General features: G+C 38.8%; 1 protein-coding gene across 8 annotated transcripts in view; it reads left to right on the forward strand.

Annotated features, from left to right (window-relative positions):
• Nucleotides 1–15,563, forward strand: part of LOC138186276 (zinc finger protein 541) — a 589,272-nt gene that overhangs the window by 420,011 nt on the left and 153,698 nt on the right. For all 8 annotated transcript variants that reach the window (XM_069125955.1, XM_069125954.1, XM_069125953.1 and 5 more), the window contains one exon: nt 9,902–10,011. In XM_069125955.1, coding sequence (XP_068982056.1) covers nt 9,902–10,011 — 110 coding nt within the window. The remainder of the gene's footprint in view (nt 1–9,901; nt 10,012–15,563) is intronic.

A 15,563-nucleotide genomic window follows, 5' to 3' on the forward strand; every position in this document is an offset into this window, starting at 1 on the left:
TGATCCAAATTTTCCATTCGTCTTCTAACAATTTCTAACTATCCTAAGAACAAAAGGCATGTTGATCCAGGAATAAAAAAAATCCTCGTCTCTCTGAGCTCTCAACGACGATCGTTTCAACGTTAAATGAGACCAGGGAACGACCAGTGCGTTGGTCTACGTACACGTTAGCGCATTGAAACGGAAAGATTCTCCTCGTGATACCTAGCTGGAATGCATATCGTGCGCGGAATTCTCTGCATCCACACGCAGAATCGCATTTTCATGTTTATTGCAACATGCATTTAGCGAACGGTGTGTGCATCTGCAGCGCGGAATGATGGCCCACTTCAGGAGTACGCGTGTTCATACTCCACGCTCGAGTCCGTACTCCAACACACATGTGTACCAGCGCATTCATTCACAGTCGCAAGTGCCTCTTCCGTGCACGTGTCTTTTTGTACGTTTAATTGCATAGATGCATCGTGAATGCAGATGGAGATGCTGCGGATACTCGACATTGAGACGATCGATCAGCATAGAACGTCGAACAACTGTCAACGAGATGCTGTAAGCGTTTCTAGAGACGCAATGATCAGGATTCTGTTTTAATTTATTCTTGAAAAGCTGTTAAACAAACTATCGAATATTCGACGACTTGGAAATATCTGTAATAACTGTATCCGTAATTCTTTAAATCTGGAATTATATTTTGAAAAATCTACACGATATTCTCGCTCTTTTCTTTGACTCTGCAAATGTGTGTGGTTATTGTGCAGCAAAGCTGCAAAGAATAATACGAAATTGGTCACGATCTAAAATTTTGATCAATGTACAAACCATACCAATATTTCCACCGAACTCTTTTGTAAATCTTCCCTTTCCACAGTAGAATATTACCTGTCTGCGTAATTATAAAAATGTCAAGCGACGAAACCACGAATAGGTTTTTCTTTTCAATGTGCAACACGAAATGATTCAGTTCGATTTCAGCGATACGTAATATCGCGGTGTGGACTAATTAAAATGTGTATTCTATAGCCAGATATTTTTATTACTCTATCGCGTATTTTCCGTGAAACCCCGTACGCAAAATACACTTATTGATCGAAAGTTTTGCATCATTCGTTTCTTGATGAATATTGTATTTCACGTGCCCGAGAATTACGTCAATGGTGTTTTGTTCGCGTTTTAATTGGATACGGTCATGATCGTAAGTTGCAATTCAGTTTCATCTGTTCTTGGAAATCATCGAAAAAACTGAAATGTCGCGTATCGCAATTAAAAAACATTAATATTTCAAAACTTTCCAATGAAATGAACTTAAAAATCACCAATTATCGATAGTATTGCGAAATTTCAGATTCTATGTGTTATTTGAATTCCATTACGTAAATCTTTCATGATGCTTGGTAAATGTAAGTAAATATTGCAGTGGTCAAACAGATGCTGTTTACGTAGAATGATATCACAAATTCGCGACTACATATAATGTTATCTTTTCCTATATATGTAAATATTCACGTAAAATAGTTATTTTTCCCCGGAATAAATATTTCAGCATGATGCATATGTCTCGCAAATTAAGAATGTCAATAAAATATATTGTTTTCTTTTTCTTTTATCTTCTCTTTTTGTCATTAATACATGACTACTATTATCTTCGCAGGATAGTTGACCTTCGCGTCAATCAAGATCTCACGTAGAAAAACACAATAACGAATACTGTATTTTAAAGGAGACATCAAACGGTGACCGGTATCCAAGCTTTAATCGTAAAAAAAGATACAAGTTGTTACACGGAATCGTTTCGCTTTATACATCTGTTTATACTTTTTACGGTAGGGACCACTTCAAGAGAAGGGTTGCTTTTTCTGTTCGAAAAACAGGTCAAGGGACCCGTAGCGGCCTCTTTTCACGGTTTACGCACCGTTTTCATTATGCAGTCGTTAAGGTTCACTGCAGCCTTTTATGGATCCTCGTAAAAGGTGCACGTGTATTCGGGCCAGAAAACTTTCCGCGCGTGTTAAATTCTCGCAAGTTCTGTGTTTCGACATTCGTTCGCCAGGGACTCTATTTTGTTCCTCCCTTTCTTTTCTCTGTTTCTTTCTTTTTTTTTTTCCTTTTTTGCTTTTTTCTTGCCACGATAAAACCATACAATTGCCAACCACTCGTTCGTGCAGTTTTACGAAGGTTTAATCGATACCATCAAGTTTACCAACGCACTATACTGATTAATTTACGGCATCGACGAAACTGCAGTCTCGTCATTTGCAATATTTGTAAAGCCTCTAAAATATATTTTCTACTGTTTAACGTTTTCCATGTTTGTCCAACATACGTATCATTTTAAGCTCTCTCCCTGTGAAAAGCTCTCGCTTTGTGTAATTTCGAAAACACGCCTGTATGTTGATTCCGTTACAACGATAAGTTTGAATTTTTACGTAATATTCTGACGATACAAATACTCAATCATGAAAATTAAGTGATATACAGTTGCACACGGACCATACGATAACTGTTCAAATACTTTCGCGAGCCACTGTGTTTCAAAAATTCTCCAGAATTTTCCTAAATTCTGAATTCTACCAATTTTTTAAAAATCCCATTTTTCTTCAACAAAATAATGTTTCGTATTATACAGATTAGATTAGTAGACTAAACAAATGGAAGGTAAAAGGTTGAAAAATATATATTAAAACTGAAGAAGAGAGTTATTCCGAGTTTTTCGTCACTCATCCTTCATCGATTTACTTCCCATGATTCAGGGTTCCTAATTATACTATCGTTTCTTACATAAACTGTGTTCGTGTCTCGCGATACATTTATAAACGCGAGCTGTTTTCAGTATCCGCGTATTGTGCAAATCCGCGGAATGTAAATATCGGCGATATTTGGAAAGCCGGATATTTATAGATCCGTCTGTTTGACGTGGAAATACGTATATTCCGGCCGGAAAATCAATCGACCATTCGCGACCAAATCGAACAGACGAGTGAACAAACGTAGCTTACGTACGAAACATCGTCTTTCTTTTTCCCATATGTCCGTCGAGGTTATCATATCGGACAACCCTTTTCCACTGGATGAAGAGAAAGCGACAAAGTCATCCAAATAAACGGCGTACTTTTGAATAACCATGTTGAAGTTGTAGTTGGGAGCACGACGCTGGTGAAATCGATTTTGGCTTCAGGGATTTAACATAGCAAGGCGAGGCCACTACAGGGGACCACAGGTCCGTCAGTGATCAGATTTAACGATAATGCTAGATAATTAGATTCCACCTCTAATTCCCGTTACCAATCAAGGAATTATCAGCGGCTGGTAATTACTGGCTAAAATTACCTATTCTCTACAAATATCTTCATTTCCGTTCTCTACTTATCAGCGTGCCATTCCCGGTTGGCCACTTTTTGAGAAACGATAAGTAATTCCGAAATGGGCTATTGCAGTATGTAAGTTAGATCGTACACCTCCTAATCTCTCAGTGGACAAATATTATCTTCCTTTCTCGCTGAAATTTTGTGAGATTTTAAAAGAGTCAGATGGGTATATGTTTGATAACATGTTCAATCGTAACTTGAAATTTGCAATTGACGCAAGTTTCGTGATTTATGATTCATAATTTTTTAAATTAACTATCAGATACTCTGTTCTAGGTAATCCTGTCGTTAGAACATAAAAGATCACAAATTTATGTACTAGCTGTAGTATTTAACTTGCAGCTAATAGTTCAAAAGTAGTATTCATACATATTTCATGGAATAAATGGCATTTATATTTTGTACAGAGGTAACAACAATTATCAAACTCTACATCGAGAAATTAAAAATTCTCTTTCGGTTTGTTAAACACGTAATAATATGTAGCAAAGAAAGAGAGGAAACATTTCTTAACGTTTGAAATATTTTTTAAAGCAGTTATGATTTTTCAAATTCTGACAAAGGAAAAGAAAATTATATTTGTCAGTATTGACAATTTGGACCCTCCCTTTGTCTCTGGGAATTCACGAACAAACTTTAGCGACAAATGAGGCTGCCGCGAAAAGCGCGCTACCGACAATTATTTCTCATGCATTATTTATTCCAACCGCGACACAAGGGATTATGATGGGATAGGGTTGCTGCATTTTCAGCGTTCCGACATTTTTGCAGGTCACGGCTTAATGCGGCAGAACGAGTGAAAAATTATCGTTGCACACCGGACAATGCACGGCTACGATGTTTTGCATGATCTGTAAAGTGCTCGAAGGGCCGAATAATTAAGACCAGCAAAATTCGCGGCATCTGTTAGCCCTATTGCTCCATTTCCTTTAATTAAAGTCTCGTCTTTCTTCTCTGAACGACGTAATGACATGTCGCTATCAAACGAACCAGCAAAACATTTCAGCGAAAAAATACGTAGGATCATTTGACTATGTGTTACTTGTTAGAATAAATGAAAAGAAAATGTTTGATAATCCTCTTTATAATTATCTTAGTCATCGTGTTAAGCGATCGTCTTAAGAATCAGAAGAAGGATTTCACACTTTCCAAATAGTAGTTTTATAATACGATCAAGAATCACGCAAAGATCAATACAGCATCGATCCAAAAAGTAATATAACGCAGATACATATACTTCAATTATTGAACATACATAACAAACTCATAGCCTCAACTCCTTGATCGTATTGAAATTATTAAGTAACTGTACGAAAATTACACCGAGACATCTAATTAAACCAGAGTTAATTTTATAAATTCGTAGAAAGAACAAAAATAATCGCATTAACGTATCAAGAAACACAAAACTATTTATATTGCGAAATCATCTAAATGTACATATGCCGCATAAGATGGACTAAAACAGACAAGGAACGTCGTTTATTTCCGAATATTCCCAGAACGTATTCTACGAGATATCCTGGCAAGTTAATCGCAACAGGAGCGAGTTACCCGGCCGTATGAATATTAAACGGTTTTTGAGCTGTTGTACAATTGCCGCGTCCTCTGTGGCCTGTTAAGTATACGCGCGGCTACGAGACCGTGTATTTGTCTAGTAAAATTAGCGATGCAATTATGCACGGGAGCCGAGGAGTGACGCTTCGCTTTCTGAGACACAGGCAAACCCAAAGGGACGCGAATGAAATGCGACCGACCGACCGACCAAACAACGTTGGCCAATCGCGAATGTATTACTCTGCTCGCATATTGTTACCAATTAACCACTCCCCGGGTGACGAGCGCTGGACCACCCATTAAAATGCATCGCAACGCTCTCGTTAAACTTTTAACGGTGCAGTGGAACGAAGAACGGCAATTAAAAGATAGGTGTTCCAAATTACGACTCCGCTGTACCATGTGGTTACCGTGATAAATGCATTTCCAATTACGTAGTACTTTCCAAGTCAGTGGTACATTGATTCCTTCTTCTTTCGTTTTTTAGAAACATTGACATTCAGTTATTTGAAATGGCCGATGATTTACGATGCGAAGTAATGGAAGCGAGGAAATTCAAAAATTATGAAATATAAAATATATATATTGTATGATTGTGTACATAACATTAGATTTGTAGGAAATGAATTTCGATATTGGTCATAAGATCTACATAAGGAGGATAGGTCAGTCAGAATAAAGCTTCCTAATCGGAGTAAAATTTAGAAAATTTACGTAGACAAAAATTAGAAAGCAACTTATATCGATTATTTCTGAGTATCTATCTCGCCATTGAAGTTCTCGATTTTACAGGCTACAAAATTTTTTTTTGCGAAAAACTATCGTACGATCAATCTGAACAAGATCTGGAACTTAGCGCGATATCAAAATAGTTTAGCGTTAACGCGAAACCATCCCCGGAGGAGCATTTAGGATGTCACAGTACAGAGAAGATATCAGAAGATGGTTGCAGAGAAGATAACACGTGCGTGTTTGCCACGATCGGCTATGCAATTATGCGCACTCGTCCTGGTGGTCGACGTCGTCATCGTGACGCTTCGCTTTCTGAGACAAGCTACAGCCGCAAGGAAGGGAAGGGCGAAACTCCGTTGCCCTCGGATGTGCGAGAGGCGAATGCAATCGTGACGGGGTCGTGTACCAGCTCGGCGTACTCGGTTAAGTACACTTTATTAAGCATGCCGTCTGCGCGTTGCATCACCCACTTACGTGGTAAATGGAATTACAAACGCATCCCGCCCACCGCCCGCGGATCTCCGCTTGCGGCTGACACCTTCTGCGCGCGGCTTACGCGTACACACGTTAAACCGACGATCGCGGAGGCGTTATATTTGCGCGATCCTCCACGGGTCTGCCTGCGGCTCCGCGCGAAATTGCTCCGCGTGCTCGCGAATTAAGTACCGTCGAACGAGTCGAGTCGCTATTCTTCGAGGATGATAGATGTTGGACCGATTTGAAGATCGATCGAGATGGTTTGGTTAATTTGGTTTGCATGATCGTTGATGGGAAATGGGAAGAAGTTGAGCGGTGGTGGTTACCGTCGCTGATCTGATATCAGATTTTGGCGATGTTGAGTTTGAAGTTAGCACTTTTTAATGCTAGAACACTACCATTCATTTAAAATGACTGATATCGGAATTTGCGGGTTTTGCGATTATTAAAAATATGCGAGCTTTTGGTTTACTTGTAACCAGATAGGTACTCGTTATACACGATCTAGCAGCGTAACAGTCTACTTTGATAATGCAGCATCTCATCGAATAAAATCAGATTCAACGTTGAATTCCGATATAAGGAAATACAATTTATCATTCTGTGGGGAGAATAAATATTCTCAGTTTGCTGGATTCGAGATTCGGGATTCGAACCCGGATTTTCTTCTTACCAGGCTGATACCTTTCCAATGAAGCTGTCTAGGCCGTCGGCGAATACCTTCTAGTAAATCGCTAAGAGTCACTATCGGCTACCTACGTTTTTCATATTTTATTCATAATCCATAATGCAAGTATGATTCAAAATTACAATTCAAGGTATAAGAACAAATTATCATCCCATAAAACCACGTAATCTCCACTCGAAACAACTACCTTTTCTGCGTAATTCAGCACATTTCATCGCAGTCGCTTTCCAAACCATCGATCAGACCAGACCGCGAATTCTTGCCTGTATAAGTGATCGAAAATTACTCGGTGGCTGGCTCAAATAAACTATAATTGGAGGTGGGGGTCGTTGAAAAGGCTACGGACGAGAGGATTGAAAATTCCGCGGCGTCGGCGCCGAATTCAGTTTCGGTCGAGCGAATTACTCGCGGAGGACGCGAGGCGCGGCTCGTTTATCAAATTCGCTTGGTATGCGCCGCATCAAAGACAGAGCCGTTGATTTATTAAATTGCGGCTGGATGAAACCGTGGCTGTGCCGCCGAAAGAGGAATCTATTAAACGGTGGATTCGACGTCACGAGGCGTCGCCTACGTCGCCTGACGTCGTCGTCATCGTCGTTGTCATGGGTGGGGGCACGCTCGAAGACAAAATTATTAAAGTTCGCTGTATACACATTTATCTTCCGTCCGATGTTTGCGTCGCTGAGACGAGATAGCTCGCGCGCGAGAGAGAGAAGAGCTTCTTCCGGTAAATACGGCTCCATCGAAGGTGATGAAAAGCGACTTGTTTACCTCGTCGCTGCGCCCCGTTGACTTCCGGGACAGCGACGAAAAAAGTTTCACGGGGTGGGAAGAAAGCGGAGCCGCGTGTACTTAGGGCGGTTTCGACGAGGAATCTTTTATTTTAAGACGGGGAAGTTTCGCGAAGAACCCATCGTCCCTTCTGAAGATGCCGGCACGAGCATCCGCTCGGGTTGTTTGCGTTACGGTACATGGGAGGGTGGCTCGAGAGTTGATGCGTTGATTGTTCAACATCGTGAAATTGGATTCGTTTTTGGATACAGATGATGGGTGGTACTAGGGTTGTGTTGGCTCGTTGTATCGAACGGTAGTTTACAAGCTATGATGTTACAGGCAGAGGTGTTGTTGAAGAGATATTCTTCTTCGAAGACGCTGTTCGCAACGGAGAATTGTCGTATGGCGATATGAGCATGATATTGCATAAACATCCTGCATAAACTGTACTTTACGAGTTTCGGAATCTTCGATACGATTAATTAAATGGAAACTTTATTCGTCGCTACGGTTGATTTTCGTTTATGTAAATATAATAACAAAACAATTATCGTTATCAGTTAATATTCATCGATTGCCCTCGTAAGCTTCGTCGTCTTAATCTCAAGCTTGAAAAGAGAAACAGCATCCACATTTATAGCGGAAGACGTGTTCTCTCGACTACTTGATACGATGATAATTAGATCCTACGCAAGACTTCCACTTCTCTCTGTCTCTCTCTCTTTCTCTCGCTGCTCTTTGTAGCTAAAGATAAAGTAGAACGATCCGTACTTGTAGAATTCCGGCGCAACGGTCGTTCTTGGAACAATCATTAATTAGATTCGCCATGAAACAAGGATGAGAGGGGAAACTGGTCAGATACGAAGGAAGATGAACGCAGGTGTGGCTGAACCAGCAACGACGATTCAACGAAGAGCAATGGGGAGTGATAGAGGAGAGAAGAGAGAGCATGTTTCTTCTTGAAAGTAAATCGGAGGAGTAGGGCTGTTCCTCGGCCGGAAATGAGGCTTGCCAAGTACAATCTCCGGTCAGAGAAGGCCTCTCCATTTTGTTCTTTGTGATGTGTCCGCCATAATTGAAAATGTCGTCGCGGACTCAAGGGACTTTGCACCGTGTGCTCCCTTTCTTCGAGCAAACTCCATCGTGGCAGACTATCCACCGGTCCACCTCTCTTTCAAGGCCGAACTGTGTTATTATCATGAAAAGACACAATGGTCCCGTAAACGGATACGAGGCAACCTAGTGTTTAGTTCCCGAGCCTCGCGGTTCGTTACCGTTTTATGCAAATATCCTTCTCGCGACTGTGCAAATACTGTTTCTTGTTATCAAAGAGGGATGTTTTCTCCTTTTCTATTTTAACGATTCTTAATGGAGAATTGGTGGACTACATTGGTAGCAAACAGTGTGCTTTTGTTGGCTTTGTTAATAGTTAGCGTTCTTGCAAATTCCTGTTTTTGTATACATAATTGAAGAGATGGAAGCAAGAAATTTGCTTTATCTACTAAATACTGCAATGATTACTTCGTTTTGAATAGTTCATGTAGCTTTGTACACCGTATATTATGTATATCCTATACATCTCTGCGTCTTTAAGTTCGTCGAATAAACATCTACAGTCTAGCGAATAGAATTTGATTTTCATTGAACTGTTCCTTAGTACTTTTGCTATGATATCTTTGACAGAAGTACGAACCTGTAAACGTGAAAGCACCAGGTTATCTGTTTCGCTACATTCGATCAAATATTCTATTAATACGCCTCTAATTTAATATCAATTCAGAAAAAAGAATACTTTACAATAGAAGCGTATAAAAGGAAGAGCTTTGTTCAAAAAAGAATCACTATATCTGAAACAAGTCAGACATTTTTTACTCGTAGCCAATCGATACTCTAGATCGTTTCTTCGTGGTGGAATCGATCGGTGGTGACGGGCCAATCGGCCATTAAGTATATCTTGTCTACTGATCGCAAAAAGAGACGCGACAGGCAATCAATCTTCGATAAGTCGAAGCTTCGAAGAAACACCCGCTCGGTTCTATCGAACGTTCTCGATCGTACGAAGAAACTGACGCGCGTGTAAGAGCGAAATCTCTCGCGAGGTGTCGCAAGAAATTTTCGATCGGGAATCTCGAAACATCGGCTCGATGTGTAAGTAATGGTTTCGTCGTCCATCAACAAGAACAGGAAGAAAGATTTCTTATACGCGTGATCATCGTGCGATTTTCAATGGGGGGTATATTTTGATTCATCGAGATATACGTATATCGGTGAAAGGAAGTTAGCAGCTCATAGATCTGTTCTTTGGTTTCAGGGAGCAGCGAGGAATCGAGACCTGGAGCTGGTGAACCTGGAAAGTTGGGAGTGAAGAAAGCAAGACCGAAGGCTTCGTCGCCCAACCGACAGGGACCACAGCAATGCCAGGTAGAAGAGTTGTTATTTTTTAAACATTGCATATCTTTATCATTCAGTTGTTTTAGTTCGATATACGAGTCTTTCGAAAGCTGAACTGCTGCAATTCCTCTTTCAATAAGTTTCTCAATTTCATCAGACAAGTACAAGGTCGATGTTCAATTATCAAGAATCTTGACTTGGCTTACTTCCTTCAGTTCATTTATCGTAACAAAACTAGCGTAATAATGGTAAAACCTAAAGTGAATTTCGAACAATAATGTCTACAAGAAGGTGGCTTACTTCCTCTCTTCTATTTATGGGATTGGTTAGTCTGGTTTCTGAATATACATATAAATAGTTCATCACATTTTAAATGTAGTTAAAAATAACTAAAAATTAATACTGGGAGCGTATATGCTATGACTTTTTGCATAATTCAACGAAAGAATTATGTATCGGTGCTTTCGTATTTCGTATATGAAGAAACTCAGAGAATCATCGACTAATATTAGCTTTTCTTTAATGACAATTTTATTAAAAAAATATATTATCCAGATTTTATAATTTTACTTTAAAAAATACTCTAAAGGTAAGCTATTTCATTGCTTATAGAATCCCAAGATTAGCTACAAACAAAAGTCACAAAGCAAAAGCGGAATAAACGTGTCAGTCGAATACTTGCAATTAAAATTCTGTGCGATAGATCATTTGACTTACTAACACGTTATCACGAACAATTTTCTTTCGATTAAAAATCGAATTCCCAGTCTTTCAAAGCCAAGCTCGTGATTACAGTATTCTTTCAACGTTTGAAATATAAAAGAAGTCGTTCCATAGTTGGATTCACGCGGAACGTCGAGATAAGAGGAGCGAGAACTCGAAACATGCTTTAACGTCAGAGGTGAATCGCCGGTCGGCCCGATCAGCGTCCCCGGTGACGTTCGTTTGACAATTTTATTAACTCGTCGGGAGCCTGACTGCAAAGAGAATTTTCAATGAAATCGCGGAAAACGAAAGAACAGTTCATTAGCGACATGCAGACGATCGAATTAGAACGTCGATCGATAGCCAACGAAGTGTGCTCGCGAAACCGCAAGTCCACAAAATCTACGCCAGCTTAGCGAACCGGTTTCCTTTTATTCTCTCGTTTCATGTTTTTACTCGGCTATTGTTCCACATGTACTTTACTTTTTATCGCTCTTGTTTCCCTAGGCATTCTGCTTTTCGTTTTTTCGTTTACGATTCGCGTGCTCCTGCGTTCTATGATGTTACAATCTTTTTTTCGTCTCGTTTCTTTTTTCTGCGGTTTTAGTTTCCGCGTACCTATATTTCTTGGAGAAAATTCTTTCCTTTTTGCTTATGTCTCGCGTGTTCTGTACGTATAACATTTGTTCGATTTTTTCCGGAGTGTAGCAATCGCAGATATCGAAACTCAAAGGTTTGGATTTCAACACGATTCGCGATCGTAAACTTGAAACGAGTAGAGAATATAGTTGATTACAATTAACTTTAATTAACTGTGGAAAGTTAAAAAAAGGGCATTTCAAACTATATGATATCGTTCGGACATTTTAATTTTGAATTTCTAGCTTCAAATACGACATTTTTAATCCATTCAGGACTTTAAACTAGCAATTTTACACTTTGAACTTCGATTTTCTGATGTTTGATTCTTAATTTTTCATCGTTCGTTTGAGATTTTAAATTCATTGTATTCTTTTTACAAAAAAGGAACAACTTTTTATACATATGATTTAGTATAATGAATCGGTGTAACTTAGTCGATTATGATAGAACGATAAACTGTGAATAATTATTATTCCATCGTTGACTAATTGCTGGTTTATGTTCTTGTATTTTGCGGACCTAACGCAGCTTAGCGGAAGCGTATCTGTGTAACAACCGAATTAGGCCAAAAGTTCAAGGCCATTTCAGTACTATCCGCTTCGTTAGCCGTGTTCGATTTAATTCCTATCCCCAATTTGTGAACAAAGTCAAGAGAAATATTGGAGCGAAACCTCTCAATCTGCAATTCAGTTCTATCTATTACTTTTAGCCCCAATCGATATGAAAAGTAAAAATGACTCCTATTATTGATTTGTATATTCCGATATTTCAAACTAATGTTATTTTTGCTATATTTATTTATTTACTTACAAACTATTTAATAGCGAAATTTTCATAAACTTATCACGTGATTGTAATAGTTATATTCATTTGATTATAATTTTAAATATATCAATTTAATAACTATAAACATAAGAAAATTACACGATAATATTATATGATAAAAGAATCTTAATTAATATCTTCTCTTTGTTATATTATCAAATTTGTAAATTTCTGCTTTATGAGATTTGTCTCAAAGAATGTAAACTGTGTTTGATAGAAATTAAGCATCGGTATCTCGACAATTTTGTACCATCTAACTTAAACCAAGAGTAATTGGGAATATAATAATTCAGTTAAGTCTGTTTGCATATAACCGGTTAAATGCTCAAACGTTTCGCTCAGGTACAGACGGCTCTAGAATAAATGTAGAAACGACTACGTCCGTAACATTCTCTGTTAATTTATATCGCGGTGAATCTCCTGAACATTAATAATTAAACACACGCGTTGCGTACGACGCGAATAACGTAAACTGATTTTCGAACACATCCAGTTCAGTCGGTACATTTAATTTCATCTCTTTGAAGATATTTGCAAGGGCCATGTCAAAGCGAGAATTCGAATTCGTATTAATTAAACGTCGTTTCTTAGAGGAAGTCCGTTTGTCGAGCAAAATACGCATGCTGCGGTTTCTCACAAGAACATTTGAAAATTGTGCCCTTTCAATCTCTGTTTAATTCACTCTACGTGTATAGTAATTTTCATAACGTTATATAGATTTCTACAACATTGCACGTTATTGCAATACATTTAATCTAACAAAGATAAATGTCGAAGTAGTTGAAAGTCATAACGATATCCAGATCAATATTTGAATATTCTAAACGAGACTCTTGAAATTGCTAATCGCTTGAAATTTTAAACACATCCTGATACTTCCAACGAATGAAACAGACGAGTCTACGACAAAATTAAATCTCACATCGAGTTCCATAATATTTGTATAAAGTCGTACTGTAATCATTTTTTAAGTAAAACTTTCGAAACAGTCCTTGATATAAATAAAAACTTCTTCTACTAATTCAAGAGTGCAATTTTGCTTCGACAGGAGTTAATTATTTTCCATTGACAAACCAAAAGAAAACTTTGCACATTGAGGGGATAAACATTTATTTACAACCCGATTGTCTTAAAGTTTCCCCGTAATAACGTTTTCGAATTATCTCGTCTCACCCATGAATCTCATCGAAATTCTCCAAAATTCCCTGAAATTTCGTCTGCCTCCCAGCTAGTCCGTTCGATCATAGTCGCATATAGGTATAGTTGCTAGATACTCGCGGCACGTGTGCGTTTTTGCGTGCACGCGTGACCCAGATTGGTATGAAACGACCGAGACGCGAAAGCCACGCTTCTATCGATGCCGGACTGTTTATGCAGGCGAGCTTGCAGCGGCCAAACTGGTCGTCGCACACGTGTACACACATACACAGGCAGGCTACATTACACAAACAACGGTGGATAGTGTGTAACTCGGAAAGGCTGTTGAATATTCAGGCGATGCGATCCTCGAGCAGCCAGGGGGAACACGCCGCCTCGTCGAGTATAACACACGAACGCAATATCTCTTCGTTCGCGTAACCGAGCAGCGTAGTTACGTCAAGGACCATTTAAGGAAGCGCGACTGTTTTTTCTTTTCTTTGTCTTCGCGCACCCCGTTTAAGTTACGTCACGTTGCTGTTATTCTCTTCTTTCGCTTCGTTCCTCCTCTTTCTGCTCTGCTTTTAGCGAATACACAGACCGAACGTTGACACTTTTTAGCAAGCTGTTCGATAGAACGAGACATTGTAATTTTAAGAGAAAAATAAGAATGGAGAAACGTTGAATGTTGTTGAATACCTGAAAGATCGGCTGGATTATTCCGATTCGTTATTAAATCGGCAGAAATGATTGTTTTCAGTGAGAAGAATAATTATACGGAAGTTTTTGAGTTGAGAGAAGGACGAGCGACCTTTTTGATGCTTTGTTGAAAATAACAGCACATTGTTCTTCGGTAATTGTTTTTAAAGTATGAAATGAATATACTCTTAAGAAGGATAATAAGAAAGGAAATTCTGTTAAATCCCGCAATTGAAAGAAACTTTGCTGAAATCATTAAAATTACAAAGTTCGTATGACTTTAATTACGATCATTTCTGTACAACATATCGTGTTATACGTTAAGTACTGTGCTAACTTAGTATTGAGCGATTAACTGGAATAAAAATTACAAAAATTGAAAGCTAAGGAATGTATATACTAATTTCCCTTGGCGTTTTCAACTTCTCTTTTTTTATTCTAAATACAACTTTCCGGCCAAAGCTGAAGATAATTCGAATCTCTGTAGCTAGTCTCATCCTCTGGCCTCAAAGTGGCATCTTCGTTTTGTATTAGCAACTTGGATAGCTGAGAACCGAAGGGCCGTGAATTACGGGTCGCCTTGTTACATAATTAAATGATGACTTGGCCGACTTGTTGACAAGCCCCGTCGATGTATCGAGTTAGCGACGAATTAAGCTGATCCTCCACCGCTCGATTATGGCTCGGATATTGGCACGAAGGATCCACAAAGGAGAAGGAGAAGGCGAACCTGGAGCAGAAGTGGCTCCTAGCTCGTGCTTCTCTCGCTTCCAAACGACGACCGTGCCGTAATTTTACAGGAAATTAATAGTTACAGGTTGCGCGGGGATCGTGAAAACCTTGGCGAATCGATTCGTGAATTATCGGCAACTCGTCGTTCACCGTTTCATACTTTTAATTGACGGCTCATTTTCAGACAGCCATTCGAACCTCTTCGTCTTCGATCTCCTCGATTTTATCGGTTTGCTAGTCTTGAAAGTTGTATTTTTCAAATACACAGATACTTTTAATAAGCCTCTTCGTAATTTTTGGAAAAATATGTCCGATCTTGTTGAGTTTGAGAAAAATTACTTTTACTTTGAGAAAAATTTAAGTATTAGCACATCTGCTGTTTTCTTTTCACGATAATTGATTCAGATTATCGAGAAAAGAATTAATCGATTAGAGTTTCATATTTGCACAAGATAACAAACCGAAATACGTGGATTTTGTGAACTTTTTCGATCTAAGTTGCTAAGAGAATTTATGTTCGTAACGAAATATATCTTTCATGTGAAACGATTCTGATTTTGCAAGAGAAGCATTACTGTTATTAAATATAGCATTAAGAAGTAGATAAAAGAAGCAGGTTGTATCCTTCAAAAAGCGGCTGACAATTATACGTCAAGCGTAGACCTTGACAAATGTTAGCCTTGACACCTTTATATTGTCTCCACTGCACATTTACAATATAAGCTACTCATCCTACTTAGCAAAAACTTTTTTGACCCTGCGTTGGACGGTAACTTAATTTTCAGAAAAGAACGATGAAAAATTAACTTCCCAAGTTAAATTGTGAAACAATGCAAATGCAC

The sequence above is a fragment of the Bombus flavifrons genome, chromosome 13 (genome assembly GCF_040668555.2).
Source record: "Bombus flavifrons isolate JBK064 chromosome 13, iyBomFlav1_principal, whole genome shotgun sequence".
Classification (NCBI taxonomy): Eukaryota; Metazoa; Arthropoda; class Insecta; order Hymenoptera; family Apidae; genus Bombus; species Bombus flavifrons.